Source organism: Haemaphysalis longicornis, unplaced genomic scaffold (genome assembly GCF_048455015.1).
Source record: "Haemaphysalis longicornis isolate Haplotype H1 unplaced genomic scaffold, Haemaphysalis longicornis Haplotype H1 scaffold_26, whole genome shotgun sequence".
NCBI lineage: Eukaryota > Metazoa > Arthropoda > Arachnida > Ixodida > Ixodidae > Haemaphysalis > Haemaphysalis longicornis.
In genome coordinates, this window is record NW_027526319.1 from 3,455,527 (window position 1) to 3,472,047 (window position 16,521).

The following is a 16,521-nucleotide window of genomic DNA, read 5'->3' on the forward strand; positions in this document are numbered from 1 at the left end:
GACTCGATAGAAAGATGACGCTCATTTTAATAGCACCTGTTTTTTGTAAGTGGTTGCCACTGAAACCGAAACAGCACATGCGCACAATGTTTATCGGATAATGAATTGAGAGCTTGAAGTTAACTCGGGAAAGACAACCTCGACGGTGGAAAAGCACCTCTATAATTTTCCGCCAAAATATCTGCTGTATTCCGGCCAAATAGCTGCGGAACTTCTGTTGCTATCGTTGTACGGCCATACTGCGTAATATATACCAAGAAGTAGGAAAGGCAGGCTCATGTGGACGTCTTGAGCAACCCAGGCCAGTTGTGCGAAAACAAACAATATGGTCCGAATACCTATGATCTTATTACCTTGAAGTAAGGCTCTGTCAGCGGCACATCCCAATTGTCCTCCAAGCATCCGAGCTTTCCAGCCGTCTCCAATACCTTCACGTCCACATGGTCTTCGGTGGGACTATTTCCTGTGAACCGGTTGTCACGAAACTTTCGCTTCGTTAGCCTTTTTAGCTTTGACTTGATTACGTTTTTTTTTATTTAACGTTCAGCCTATGTTATTACTGTTCGTTCTAAGCATAATACCTATAAAAATGGCGAGCCTGGTAGCATTCGCAGCGGGAGCATAAAGCACGCGCAGAGGTAAAAACAATGACGCCTGTTGGGTCATAGATACCCCTTACGGAAATTTAGAGCAACGTTTAAGAAGAGGACGCCTTACAAATTGTCTGTGAATAATCTTTTACATATCATAGTAAAAGATATGAAGTGTTCAATATATGCTGCTAATATTGGCTGTGTTATCAGTTTCTTTTACCGCGCCAGTTTAGTTTCGGTTTCAGAAACATTCACTAGGTGTTAGAAAACTGGCTATAACATTTGAACTAAGATAGGAACATGATTGTTTCTGCAGGACATATTGGGATGTTTGGGGGCTCTCAAAATGTAACAAAGAGAAATTGTATTTTTTTTAATAGAAAACGTCTTTTCAAAGGTTGCATACCTTCAGCATGTTCGTATAAGGATCGCGTATTCCAGGTCCAACGCGAGACACTATTAGGAGACGACGCGCAATACAGCAGAAGACGGGCAGACGCTTCGAGTCCGCGACGCGCGCGCTGAAAGCAAAATCTTCTCGACGTGAACAGCACATGCATGATGCTGCGCGGAGCTCATGGTAGGCTGCTCCTATATAGGGTGGTCCGACGATAACTGGAACACTTTAAAAATTTTTTCCGGAGCGAATCGCCGCTCTGTTCGTGCTCAAGCTTCACACGGAGGTCGCATTTTGTGGTCTATCTTGTTTGACACCAGAAACAGCCACGGTACTTACCTGGTCATTATAAAATTATATAACAACGATTTCCGCCTATGGGAAAATTGGGGCTGATTTTGGACGTAACAGCCAGCGCAAGTTGATCTTGGAACGATGGCGCAACCCGGGGTATTCAGAGCGAAACGCACGTTTGGGATTCATGGTAGGAAGGAGCCAAATGGTGCAGCAGACGACCAGAAAAGACACCGAGGAAGGAGCCAAATGATCCAGCAGACGATCAGAAAACCCGCTTTCACATTTTCTGATCTGAATGGGAACCACCGCTAGCTCCACGTTGTACTTTTCCCTCCAACACGCGAACTATCCCTTTTTCCCGTATTGACGCTACGAATTTCAATCGCAGGGAAAGGCAATTTTGCGGCAGGCAGCCGCTAGCTCTCGCGACTTTCATGAAGGCAGGCGCATGCCGTGCAGAGAAGACGCTCTGTGGAACAACGTGGCCAACTGTCGGTGTACACATTGAAAAAAGTTCGCTGCTAAAACAAAAAACTGTCCTAAAAAAACTTTCTGAAATAAGTGCGATGATTTTTACTAGTGAATGCCGTACATTTGATATTTTTACTACGAGCACAACAATGCTGGATTTTTTGGTAAATATCGGCCGGAAAGCAGATTTCCCAACTTTGGCATTTTTTCTCGAACATTTCTCCTTTTTGGGTGTCAATACATATTTTTCAGTTGTGTCCACAATGGTGAAATGCAGTAAAAATGCTTCCCTTGTTCGGAGGGTGTGCTTTTATTTGCTAAAATAGTTTGAAAATGCGCAACATCGTGTACACTCTGAAAGGCGTAACGTGTGCGAAAAAATAACGCACAAATATATTTAAAATGCTGTATAGAGCAGCTCGGGGCCTGAACGTAATGTCAAGGGAAGAATGGTGATGATTGAAAAAGAATCGAGTTTTTTTTCACAGACCCATGCTAGCTTTAAACCCTGGAGATGGAAGGGTGGCCAGAAATAGAAATATTTCGAGCAAAAATGCTTTCAGGGGGCATTGCGCGTCATGCAAGGATGAACCATATTTTTTTACTGATGAAATCCGTGATGCCCGACTTTACGACTGGGACGTTTGGCCTGGAATGACCGAAACTGGAAGGGGCGAAACACCTAAGGGGCTCGGGCTGTCGGCCCTTCATATCGTCGTTGCAACGGTCGTCTCATGCAGTCAGGGTACCCAAACCCTGAGACACTCGGTAGCACCTCACACTGGAACTTAACGCGTACTAGAGAAAACACCGGGACCCTCGTTTTCTCCTTGCGCTGGAACGCTTCGGGCATCAAAGACACGAGACTTTTACAGCAAACCTGTGTATCTCTACCCCCAACCGCTTCGTCTCTGTGTGCAAAAACGCCAAGGCGCCAAGAATACACGTATACATGGCATGCTTCGCCCCTTCCCAGGTTTCACGTTGGTGAAAATGGCCCGGGATGTTTTGTTTATTATTTGAAGTTTTTATAGTACTTCTATTTGTTTTGATTGACCTCTGGACTCAAATATAGTTACAAATAATCAGTTTTTAACAACAGTACCTTAAAATTAGAATATTCCAGCATGCAATCGGGTGAATCCGTTTTCTGTTGTTTGGCTGCAGTGTTTAAATCACAGAATTTTGAAGAAACTATTCCTGCTGTCACTCACGCTGTCTCAGTGCAAACTATTATGGCGTTCTGTTTTGCCCTCTGTTAGGCGTAGCACTGTGATAAAGCTTTCCTGTTGTGTTGTTGTTTACGATTTTCCGGCGCTTTTTTGCACCGTGCCGATATGAAGTCTTGCTTGTTTGTCAATGCTGTTCTTCCATGGTGCCCTGAATATGGTGAAGGCTGTACAAGCCGTTTCCTAGCAGCAATATTTTCGAAAAGAATTAAACAGCAGAAGTTGGTTACTGTAATCGGCATGACAATTCTATTTTATGTACCCCGGTATACAAGCCTGCGCAATATCCGGAACTATGAAAACTTTAGACACGTCAGTAAGGATACTTAGCTTTAGCAAGCGAGAGGGGCTTTAATTACAGTGGAATCCCGCTGACACGTCCTCCTGACTTACGACGACCGGCTTGTTACGACGGACCACCGCGGTGCCGGCAAACACCCCATAGAAATAAAGCATTAACAACACCGACCACATGACGCTCGCCGGTGCACTGTGTCCGCTCAGACGGTGAACCCTGGAGAGGATAAATGGGCGTTTTCCCCATTATTTATACCGCTTCGCCGCCTCGTCCTGACCTTGGTTTATTCTGAACCTCCGTTTGGCGCTCATTACTGGGAAAAAGTCCGCATGCGGGCCAGACAACTTGCTGAACAGACGCAAGCAAGCAAGCGGCTACTCGTCAGTGGGAGGTAACCTTCGACGGGCCCACGCGGCAGCAGCACGCCAACGCGCCAACTGCGAGAATTCGAAGTTCAGGTGGAACGCGGACCATGAATTTTAAGCTCCCATCAAGCCGCCGACGAAAGCGCAAACATACAACGCAACCACACGGCGGTGACCGAAAACACTATTTACCCGCCCGCTCTATCCAAGTTCTTCCTTTTACGGTGGTCTCTCTCCCCAAACCTCAGCTTTCTGCTTACCAGCATCCTTCAATGCCGCGTTGTCACTCCGCTTCTTTCTTTGCTAGGGCGCCTAGATGCACGTATGTCCACCGCGAAGTTGGAGAAAACGTATACAGTTATTTTGGGTCACTCGGTGGCCGCCGCAGCAAGTCACTACAGGAAGGCCGCGCCAAAATTTTCGCGTCAACACGATTTATTGGCGAAGTTTGAATCAACTTATCAATTTCACGTTGTTCGGTCCTGTGGGAACAAAAAGAGCTATGTGTTGAGCACAGGACCGCTGAAAGGGTGTCTCCACACTGTACGCGCATGCCGTATTTTTTTCATCTCCGCCTTGCTTTATCGTTCATTTCGCTTAGACTTGCAGTTTTACACTCGAACAAATTACACGCGGTATAAACCGTCGAAAAACAGCCTACACAAGTGTCTGAGCCCTCAGCTGCTCTCTTTCTTGTTTATGTTTTGTTGCTGCTCTAGAAGGAATTCTTCCCGGCCATTCTGCTACGTCGTCTGGTCTCGTTGGGTCTGTGGTGGACACTATTGGTATGCAAATTTTTCGGCATGACTCCTCTCTCAATTCGCTTGACCACGTCTGCCTAGCCTCGGTTATGCAAGCCGCGGGGCTGGCGTGCGATACATAGCTCCGCATGACGTGGGGGAGGTGGCTGCAGGGGTGTCGCATAAAGCGCGACTCTTGGCTGGCGGGCTAGCTCGGACGCCGTGTAGGGGAAGGGGGAAAAACATAGGTGTTTCTTTTATTTTAAAGTTGGGATTTAAACTAAATTTTCGCAAATCACGCGAGAACGCGCACGTATCCCACCTTTCGTCAGATACCGTGTAGTAGGCTGGAAGTTATACGCACCCCGGTCGTACGCCACCCCGGTCATACGACGCTTGGTCGCGGTACCTTGAAAGTCGTATTATCGAGTTCCACTGTATGTGAATTACGCTAATACTGTTAAAACAGTAGCTAATAATCATCAACAGCTTATTAGGTCCACTACAGAACGAAGCACTCTCGCTTTGGCCTCCATCCACTCCTGTCCTACGCAGAGCGAGTACATTCTTTGTCTCATATTTTATTCCTATTTCATTTCATAATCAAGGTTATTCCCTTCCCCTTTTTATAGACCCGTCTCTAGGTATAGGTTAGGTTATCCAAAGGGTCTACTGTGTTCTCCTGCCTAAAAATGTGCGCCAATATTCTTCGCTTTTTGTTGCAACGGACAATCGTCTTCGCATTCAGAAAGTTTGTTTTATTTTTTTAGTTGTTTTTTGTACAATGCGTTAAAAAATTACGTCGTGCCACTTGACGTGCTTTTTAAAACACGTTACGAAAACGCTACTCCAATACGGAAAAACCATGTTTTTTTTTTATTTTAGCCTTGCTTCTGGTATGTTGCGCTATATCCGACGAGCAAAATACACGCGTTGTAAAGCGTCGAAAAACAGCGTACGCAAGTGTATAACCCGTCAGCTGCTGTCTTTCTTGTTTATGTTTTCTTGCTGCTCTAGGAGGAATTCTTCCCGGCCCATCTTCTACGTCGTCTGACAAGCCAGGTGGTCTCGTTGGGTCTGTGGTGGACACTATTGGTATGCAAACTTTGCGCCATGACTTCTCTCTAAATTCGCTTGACCACGTCTGCCTAACCTCGCTCGCCCAAGCCGCAGGGCTGGCGCGCAATAAATAGCTCCGCACGACATGGGGAACGTGGCTGCACGGGTGTCCCGTAACGAGCCACTCTCGGCTGGCGGGCTAGCTCGGACGTCGTGTAGGGGAGGGGGGCGAAACATAGGTGTTTGTTTTATTTTAAACTTGGGATTTAAGCTAAACTTCCGCAAATCACGCGAGAACGCGCTCGTATCCCACCTTTCGCCAGATACCATGTACTAGGCCGGAAGTTACCCGCACCCCGGTCGTACGACATCCCGGTCATACGAAGCTTTGTCGCGGTACCTTGGAAGTCGTATTATCGGATTCCACTGTATGTGAATTACGCTAATATTGTTAAAAAAGTGGCTAATAATCATCAACAGCTTATTAGGTCCACTACAGAACGAAGTACTCTCGCTTTGGCCTCCATCCACTCCTGTACCACACAGAGCGAGCACATTCTTTGTCTCATATTTTATTCTTATTTTATTTCTCAATCGAGTTAATTCCCTTCCCCTTTTATAGACCCGTCTCTAGGTATAGGTTAGGTTATCCAAATGGTCTACTGTGTTCTCCTGCCTACGTATGTGCGCCAATATTCTTCTCTTTTTGTTGCAATGCACAAACGTCTTCGCATTCAGAAAGTTTGCTGTATTCTTTTAATTGTTGCTCTTTGTACAATGCGCTGGAAATTACGTCGTGCCACTTGACGTGCTTTTTAAAACACGTTACAAAAACACTTCTCCAATTCGGAAAACCATGTTTTTTTATTTTTTAGCCTTGCTTCTGGTATGTTGCGCTATATACGACGAACAAAATACACGCGGTATAAACCGTCGACAAACAGCGTCCACAATAGTCTAAGCCCTCAGCTGCTTTCTTTCTTGTTTATTTTTTGTTGATGCTCTAGGAGGAATTCTTCCTGGCCATCCTACTACGTCGTCTGACAAGCCAGGTGGTCTTGTTGGATCTGTGGTGGACACTATTGGTACGCGAATTTTGTGCCATGACTCATGTTTTTCCCACCGCTAAATGCGGGTCCACTTTTCTCACTGAACCGATAATGCTTTTAAAGGGACCTCAGTAAACATTTCGTCTCGCCGTCAAAGCCTCTGAAAACTACTTTGATAAACAAACACTTCGATATGTGTTCGTAACTCTGGAGATCTCGAACGTCTTATAATTTGAACTACGCATAAACCTGCGTGTAGGAGTGAAAAATTGCTCTACAGCACAAAGGTCATTGCAAAGAATGTCTTCTCCGCATGGGAACCAACAGCAATAATGCCCGCTTTTTAGTTCTTAAGTCGAAGAATGCACTGCCGACAGATAGTAACTAGAGGAATAGCGGGAATAGCACCGAGAATAGGAAGTACTCGTAATTACTGCCTACAACACGTGTACCCAGTAAAATGGCACGCAATTCCTCTCCGCAAAATAATTGCCACAGGGAGTGGTTAAGATTCCGCTTACCATAATTTTAAACGGCGAATTTTTCAGGTTACTCGAGATAAGTGAAATATCGAAATCGGTTATCGGTAGCGTGTGCTATATACCCATTGTATTTTGACGATGTGGGAACCTGTATTGCGCTTGCAACATGCGTTTTTTTCCTTGTTTTGATATTTATGTTACTGTGTGAAAAGTAACTGTTTTGCACTTATGTCGTGTTTGCTTTGAAGCGAGTTCAATACTACTTTATTTGTTGTTTGTGTTTTTGCCTTGTTTCGACTCCATTGCCGCCACACTAGTGGTGGCAGCCGCACCGTCAAGATGCTTCGCGCAGTTTTTTGTGGCTGCTCCATTCTTGTTCTCTTAAATACGGGAAAATAACATTGATTTCATATGATTTCATTTCAATAGGTTCTCTGTTGGCCAACACCGCGTGTTCAACGGTACTTTTTTCATAAATTTTGTTGTCTATGTAGGAGGGATTCTTCCTCACACACCTGATTCATCGACTGACAAGCCAGGTGGCCTGCTTGGTGGCCTCGGTACGTGATTGTTATTTTATCCTTAGACTGTGAGTCTTTTGTCCTAGTCAACATCATCAAATTTTTTTCATTGAAGAATTAATGGTACCTGCAGTGTTAAATAGAACATCATATAGGTCGACATGGCGCGTTCGAAAATCACCCTAACTTAATCTACTCCACTACAGCAATGTTTAGTCTTGTTGTTCCTTACGTTCCTACGCATTTTAGGACATAAACGAAGGAGGGGGCAATAATCAACGTTTATGAGCAACTCTATGAGTTCCGTTGTGGGAGGCCTCCTTAAGCCAGGAAGCCCATGTCCTTGACCAACCGGTGGGCCTTGTCCGCCAGTCGTTGCCGCTCTTCAAAGCGTGAGCTGGCCAGCTGGTCCTCCCAATGCTCCAGGGTGGGGTTTGGTAGGTTAGTGATGGTGAATGCCAGCACTCCAGGACCAATGGTGAAGAGTTTTGGATGTGGGACAGTCTTGACAAGTGAACGTGCACGTTTTTGGGTATATGACATGGATTAGTGTTCCGTGGGGGTAGGTGTTAGTTTGCAGCTGTCTGAGGATATGGCGTCCTCTCTAGTCACCTCGGTGTGTGGTGATGGGTTGATGCTGCACTGCAGTCAGTAGTGGAGGAGCATATCCGCGTATCTTCTTGGAATGCCGTCGCTGGAGGTAATTGATTGGTCTGCCAATGATTGGAAGGAATAATATTTTTTCGACAGTGAGAATGTTTGAATAATAAACGACACCAAATAATACGGCCAGCACCACTGCTGCAAGCGAAGTCCCTGGATGCATTATGTTCCTATCAGAAAAATAGGTGCGTAGTGAATTGATTGCTTGTTACCTATAGGTGTATGAAAAAATATCTTCTCAGTTAAACCGGTGATAATCCAAACTTACGTTATCCTCTTTGTGGAATAGTAGCCACTGGGTTATTAGACGGGATATGCTTGAAGCTTAGGCGAATGTGGCCGTGCAGTTAGTTGGCAGTAGAGCCAAGGCCATGGAGCCTTTGTCTCGAGCTATCGATTCGAGCCTAGGTCTCGAGGCCGTTCAGCCTTTGTCAAGGTGCCGAGAAAAAAAATGCTGACCTATCCACGGTGGGAGGTTTTGAAAAAAGCGTTACTGAGAGAGTCTTGACAACATCTCTCAGAAGTATGTTTACCTCCGGTACAGTCCTGCACCAGTTGTGACAACGAACGTCAGAAACGGCTTATAAAATAGTATTCAGAGAATCTGAGCCACCTTCATAAATTATTAAAATAGTGAGGTTCAACCTCTGGAAAAATTACAAATTTTAGACACCATTGTTGAGCAGGCCTCAAACGTGAGGACATATTTGCCGCAATGCCTTTTATTTAGACTCATTTATATTTTACTGTTATTTTGACAGGAAAGTATAATTCAGAACGTAACAGTCGGTTCGGCCAAGCTCTGTGAAACTCTACATAAAAAGCAGTCCGCTAATTCTAACACGAGTGGGTTCTTGTACGGATGGTTCAAAGCAGGCGCCCCTGCACCGTCTTCTTGGCGCCTGACAAATGGCCAGCAAAAGACTCCGCCCTACTCATGCGGCTGCGGCCTTTCCAATCAGAGAGAAGAACGAAAATACAACGTAAAAACGATATAAAACCCCCGCGGAATACGTTTCGGAAGATGTATTTTGCGGAAAACATCAGTGCGGACGTGAGTGCAGTGGCGTATTGTGTGCTGTTTAAGACATCAGTTTTAGGTCAGAAGAGCCGAACTTGTCGCTGCCGCTGATAGCTAGAAGAGGATTACTCACCAGTGCGGTCGTTCGCTAGGAAGTCATGGCGGGATGGAATGCCACCCATCTATTCTTCAGTTTTGAAGAAACTGAAGAAGAGATCTTCCGCTACATTCGTTCGATAAATCAGGAAGATTTGGCTTCCGCCTTGAAGGACAAAGGGCAGACTGCTGCAGTCACCAACTTTTGAACCCTGAAATTGTTTGCATCGTCTGGAGTACCCCAACCGCAATGTGCGGATGTTATTCTTCACTTTTCTTAGTTAGAAGTTACTGTCATTCGAACTGGGGTAGCGTTTACTTGTGATTCAAGTTTACAAGGTTCTGCTTTGCGTGAAATTTATAATTTGCCAATTTTTTCTCACTAACCACTAAAAAATTACTGCGCTTGATTTGCAAAGTATACGCGCTTTACAGGCGTTTGAATTTACATGATGGCTGCACGTCCGCAGCTGTCAGAAAGGGGAAACCGATGCGGCGCAGAGAATTCTGCAGGCTAAGCAACAGGGCAGGATGTTGTACTTTTCGCTGCCTTCAGTTTCGTCCTCTTTCTAAGCACCCTATTAAAAATGAACGTCGTCGGTGTTTAATGTTGGTGGTGTTCTGAAAACTCCTGCTGTGACAAACTCCCATGTTTACTCCAGTGGCGTTAAAATGCCTCAATAGTTCCTCAAAGTTGTGATAGGGTTTCCTGAAAGTGTGACGTAACACCGGGCGTTCTCTCAGGCATAGAAAAGACACTCCTTTCAGTTTATATGCATTGTCCGATACTGCAGTTTTGTGTATTCAAAATTCTAGTTCCATCCACAGGAACGCTGCAATATTCAATCGGTAAACGTATAGCTACGCTATGGGAGCAGTTGATTTTTACAGCGCTCATACAACAGAAGAGAAACGCAAAGAAAAATGTCAATCAACGAGTGGTGTTCATGCTTTAGTATAACATCTCCGTGCTTCCCTGCGATGCGTGCACCTTGCCTTAGTAACTTCAGATTATTGTTTAGTGGGTTGTACTTATTCTGTCTAACTATATCTCTTAACATCTTGCAAACTATTCGAAATAGGTAAAGACATGCTCACGAGATTACATACTGGTTAAAGCCAAATGACTGAATGCTGCGCTGGTAAAGTCCAATGGTCAGCGATACCAAACAGATATATCAGCCGCCTGCCCCTGTGCAGTTTTTTTTTGTAACGCACTTAAAATATCCCCAGGTGTTCATAATTAATACGGAGGCCTGCACTACGGCGCGCCTCATAAACTGATATGCTTCGGCGCTTTAAACCCCGTAATCAGTTTTTTTTGTAACGTACGAATGCAACATGATTGACCAGGAGGCGTAGTCCACTGAGCTAGGCAGTCGCACAGCTTGCAAAAAAGTAAACTGTGTGTTCTGTTCTTTTTGTTGGCAGGAAATGATTGAAATGCAAGGGTCATTTTTAGTTTTATACCAGTTTCTATCTCTTTAAAGACAACTCAGAAAGCTTTGCCGGGAGTGGAAGCTTCCACCAATACCTCAAGGCATCCTGCATCAGCCCAGTCGAAATTGAGCATACCTTATTTCCGCTCGACATCAATTTGTGTGTTCAATATCTATAACGTTAAAACAGTTTAAAGAACGTATAAGCACGTGCACAATATTCAATGGCACAAACCGGTTGTTCTGGCCTAGTCGTACGCAAAGTGGGGCTTCGTTTACAAATTTTAAAGCCTTATTCTCTTAACTGTGGATGCATGTAAGGGCATTACAGGATGCAGTGCCATCAAGTGGAATGTCTCTCTCTTGTGACATCACTGAAATGGGGTTATGTTATCAGGGGACTGATAAAAGGGGTCGTACCGACCCGTTTGCGTAAATATTCCAGACATCGAATAGCTCGCTTGTGTCCAATTTTTAACAGCTTAAGCAAATGTTGTGTAGGGTAATTAAGGGGGACAGACCTGTGATGTCCTTGTCATGGTCGCTGTGGTAAACATAAACTGTGAGCGGAAAATTGCATGTTGAAATATTTGGTGCATGAGGAAAACATTACGTGATTTTTATCTAAGCTCCTTTTAACATCGCCAGCTGCTTGAGCAAAGTCGGCATTACTAATGGGACGACGTAAATTAACACAGCTCTCCGCATTACCTTCCTGCAATAAGTACGAATCCCTCTTTAGGGCAAATCACGCAAGAAACCACGAAGAGCAGGCCGAAACCACACAGAAAGAGCAGTTTTCGAAAAAATATAGCGACTTCGTCCTGGTGAACGCTAAAGATTCCAAGGTGTTCGAAATAGCTTTGAAGCCCTCAAACACTGGGCGTCCATTGCACAGGTGAAGTTGCGACACAATCAATAAATCAATCAGTGACTGTGTTCCCTAATTTTAATCAATTGGCCATCCTTTTCAGTTCCCGACTTCTTATCTCCTAGTTCCCAAGATTCAGACAAGCCTAAGGGTCTTCTCTCATCTATCGCGGACACTATGAGTAAGTAAAATTTTACGTTTTTATCGAACATTGCATATATGTAGTTAAAATCGTGTAAGGCCAGCTACCGGTCAACTGATTTCACACGCACCCGTTTGACCTAAACTTTATCCGCTTAAGAATGGCAACAGAAAATAAAAACATGCTTAGGTTTCTTTCGTAATTTATCTGGGCTGCAAGAACTCAAGGTGGTATGCATAATACTGCCTTTATCCCACAACTTAACTGCTTCAACCATTATTCTGCATGCTACTTTTGCAGTACCGATACTTTGCATCCCAACACAGCTGAGGAACTACAAAACATTATACCCACAATAAGGCCACCAACAATATTCAAAGTGTACTGCACCAAATCGCCCCACAAGTATTATTGAAAAAATTTTGGCGGTAATTGTTATTTCAGTGACAGTCGCATTTGTGAATTTTGCTGATGACCTGCTGTTCGGGTGCAGAATTCAAACACGCAAGACGCAACAAATTGCATCGCATTACCAGTAGCGCAGCGCGACTTTTAACTGAAAATAACTAAAATATATTTGCTGGGATACAACGTGTCGAGGAAATGAACATTGCCGTTTAAAAGAAGCAGCAAGAAAAATACTCGAGGCACGTCACATATTTTCTGCTGTAAACCTGAAATTCGATCAGCAATATAACAATATCTTCTGGGTAATAATGTTGAAAATGGGGCAGACATAAATGTCACAATACTTTGGCACTTTCTGATATATTACCAAAAAACCGCACTTTTCAGTTTCGCGTGTAAAGTTGGTAACCACGGGTATCACGTCGTGGAACAATATCAGTTATATTATCAGAAAATATATTCAGCTGCACGAACACGCCGGAATCACTATCATTTTTTTTGTATTTGCACTAGTTTGTAGTTTCCCAGTATAAGTTTCCATCAAAATATTTATTGTCGTTTTTCAACGAGTGGCACAAATATGTAAAGTTGCCTCTTCTTATTGAAGCCCAAGAAATACCGTTCTGAAAGTGCCATTGAAGAAAATTTCGTTCATAAAAAAACTTAACCATGCGCCTAAAAATAAACTTTCTTTACAACGTTTTGCAAAAACGAGAAAAAAACGCATACAGTGGTAGTCGACGGTAAGCAGTATTTCACACTACATTTTATTGGATACGGGCCTTCCATTCGGTACCGTTGAAGCCCATGTCTCAAAAGATCACCTGGGCCGAACCAGACGTCTTCCTACCATTTTCCTGTACGAATTACTATTACATACTAGTTTTTCCCCTAAAACGTCACTTACGGTAAAAAAACTTCACACGTGCGGGATCAACCGCAGTGGGAACGGCTTGCCTTGTATTTTGAAATACACTGAAACCTACGTTTTGACGTCTGAATTGTCTTGTTTTGTAAGTTCACGCTGATTAATGTAGGATAGAGAGCGAAGATTCTATTTAAAAGACCCAAAAGCTACTCAGTAAGAGGGTGCTCGGGGGAGTTCCATTCAAACGAGTTTCTAGTAAGGTCATTTCCCTTGCCTAGGAGATTAAAGGCTGCCGATTATACACAGTGGCAAGTCTGTTTCACGATGCTTATTGCTCTTACGAGCGTTTCTATCACCTACCTAACTGTAATTGTTTTTTGGAAAAAGAGGTAATTTTGGCTAGTTTCTCTTGTAATGTTCTATTTTTAAATCAAGGTATAGTGTAGAGTTCCGATAACGTAGTGGTGACGGCCGCTGAGTCTTCCATTCGTCATGCGTTCTTCACGCCACATCCGCGCGTAGTGTGCCGTGTACGAAAAGGGAACCAATTCTGCGGTTTCGTATCAAGAGGCAGCATTTTATCTGCCCTGCAGCGAAACAGGCCTCTAGACTTCACACAGGGTTGGTCTTGTGAGTGCTTCAAAGGTAGTGTCATAATCGGCAGTCTCCGGCGTCTACCCTAGCTGGTAATTTCTTGTACTTGCGTCACGCAATGTTTTCTCTTTGACTTAGAAAATTAAATAAAAAAAATTCCCGCACACACCGCAGTTGCACAGTGGCTATGGCATTGTGCTGCTGAGCAGAAGGCCACGGGTTCTATTCCTGGCGGCGGCGGCCACTTTTCTGATGGACGCCTAAAAAGAAAACGCTCGTGTGTATAAGATTTCGGCGCACGTTAAATATCCCCAGATGCCAAAATTAATCCGTAGCCCTTCACTACGGCGCGCCTCATCATTTGTGTAGCGCCGGCACGATCAATCAATCAAGAAATGTCTGGTGTGAACTGGTTATTTGCAAGCAAAACGCCCTGCATCGTGTAGGCATCATCTGATGTAATACTACGGGACCGCGATGTTACAACCACTGATATAAAATGATTGCACGGCACTTGTTCGTTCATTGGCGGTCGTTTCAATGCGACTTTTCTGAAAAGTTGCGCCCAGATCATCCACAGCTGAGTCGTCACTCTACAATGAAACTGAAACACGGTTCTAAAAGCGCGCCGCTTTGGCTGTAAAAAACACGGACTTAGAAAAGTTGCAAAAAAAAACCGAATGCCTGGAAGCTAGGCTTTTTACCTACAAATTGTTCTGCTGAGTCGTAATACACTTGGGGCATATTGAGGTGCTTGCAATACGTCAACGACTACACAGTATTCCTCCCGTGCGACTGAGATCTAGACAGTGCACACTAGTATTTGAGCGAGCTCAATGCCTGGTTTTGCTCTCGAAAAAGCAAAACGTAGGAAAAGAGTAAATCTTAGAAGAAAACAACGGGGTGCGAGAAAAATTCAGTTCTTCTTATTATTCCTTATATGTTCCTACGCAAAAGAAAAATTGCGCTGTTGAGAGACAGGCTCCGGCCATTCTACAGGTGCGTACACCAGCAAGTACTGTGAAAATGGCTTTGTGCAGTCCATTCAATAAACAGATTGGTGTAGGTGTTCTGCAAACTCCGTCTATTGCCTTTCTTCCTCACACGTGGCAGTATATTTCACTTAATTTTATTGTCGTTTGTGGCTAGTAGCTTACCCGACGTACAGTATGGGTTGTAGCTGAACTAGGAGGTGAGATAATGTTTTTGCGAGGTATATTATCGCGACCATGTGTGGGCATTATGTAGACTTGTCTTCCGCTGCACTGTAGCAGGGCAGCATCCGTGCACACATGGGTGCATCTTGTGAGCTGTGGTTGACAAGGTTGTAGTTTTATATGCCACTGTCGTTTTAACAACTTGGCTGTAATTTTCAAAAGTGATATGTCATCAGTCTGTGTGAGCGAAGGGGCACCCAATAGGTAGTAGTGGCGTCGCGAAATTGAATTTGAAATGGAGGGCCACAACTGAACGTCAATATTTGAGCTCGATTATACCATGCTTGTTCACATTGTCTCGCTAGTTCCGGTACGGCATTCATGTGTGGATGTGTCTGTACTACAGATACATGTTTAATCGTAGGTAATATCAGTATCGGGCTCATATAAACCACCAATTAGTGTAACCCGTGTTGTGAACTTGTGGTTCAGTATTTTGCGGTCATAATGCCGGTTCCCAGCATGACAGTTTGCTTGTATCTACTCTGAAAATCTAACAGTAGCACTATAGGAAGCAAGTCAGTGAACATGCATTATTTTTTTTTTCAGCTCCCAGCTTGCCATCGCTTACTCCCAATAAAGAAAGCAATGCGGATGGCGCTGATTCAACTTCTAAGGAGAGCAGCAAGAATACCGGCCTTCTTGGTGGTGTCTTCGATATTCTGAGTTCGTGCAGTATTTTATGTTTATTCTTATTGATTTCTTAGGAAGCCAGCTGCGTTTCTTTTATGTTAAATGACAAGACTAGACAAGTTACTCTCCCACGTAAGATGTCCAAGAGTATGAGCTTATTCGCCTGATAAGTTTCCTGCGTGAACTAATGACCTGGGACGTGCCGCCAAATTTGTGCTGCTGTATACATAAAGAAAGTACGACGTCTGCCTACTAGAATGACACATATATTTGAAAAAGAAGAAAATACTGAGGTTCCTTCTTTTTCAGCGGTGTATCATTCGTGCGTGTTAGCAGCTCCTGATCCGCGCTACTGGGTATTGTGGCAGCATGCTCTTTAAGATCGCGCTTCCCCAGTATGCACTTGCCTAAACAGAATCCGCCAGACAGGCTATGAAGGGTTTGCACAGAACTCCGATAGCACCATCGAAATCGCGGCACTGTCGTGCTGTCCGACACGTCAAAAGCTGCAGTGGCCAGTTCAAATTCACCACGCGTGTTCAAGTCCCTGTAGGTGTTTTGAAACTGGAATGTTACCGGTTGCCGGAATGAGTCCGCAGCAGCCGTCACATCGATCATGTCCTACAAAGATCGTCGTACAAAGATCGTCGTACGGGCCTCTCAATCGGGATCGCCGGTTTCACTGGTCGTCCGACACGTGAAGATATATATGCGAATGTACTGAAATTCTTGGTTACGCACACGTGAATACCTGATTATGAGCTACCACTCATTCTTAGTCTATAATGTTTTTTGAGGTCCATGTGCTCATTGCCATCATACTTGAAAATTATTCTTCTTACAAATTTGTACTCGCAAATTTACTGATGAAGATTCGCGAGTAACAACAATTTTCTTTGATCTTCTGTTAATCTAGATGCTCGAAACAGGTTACAATTGTTTTGAATTTGAACTTTTGTAGAAACGTGGCGCTGTTGCACAGATAAAGCCGAGTATCTAGACAATAGGACATTTTCAAATTAGTTATAAAACATCTCTTGACTGTGTGAAAAATTTAGTATCAAGAAA

The 16,521-nt window shown here is 44.1% G+C and overlaps 1 protein-coding gene across 10 annotated transcripts in view; it reads left to right on the top strand.

Moving 5' to 3' along the window:
- The window catches only part of LOC144172809 (uncharacterized), a 140,218-nt gene that overhangs the window by 68,637 nt on the left and 55,060 nt on the right, over positions 1-16,521 (top strand). For 6 of the 10 annotated variants that reach the window (XM_077701431.1, XM_077701429.1, XM_077701425.1 and 3 more), the window contains 6 exons: positions 4,370-4,435; positions 5,408-5,485; positions 6,457-6,534; positions 7,475-7,540; positions 11,695-11,772; positions 15,370-15,486. In XM_077701431.1, coding sequence (XP_077557557.1) covers positions 4,370-4,435; positions 5,408-5,485; positions 6,457-6,534; positions 7,475-7,540; positions 11,695-11,772; positions 15,370-15,486 — 483 coding nt within the window. The remainder of the gene's footprint in view (positions 1-4,369; positions 4,436-5,407; positions 5,486-6,456; positions 6,535-7,474; positions 7,541-11,694; positions 11,773-15,369; positions 15,487-16,521) is intronic. The other 4 variants (XM_077701428.1, XM_077701434.1, XM_077701426.1 and 1 more) reach the window with 3 other exon arrangements.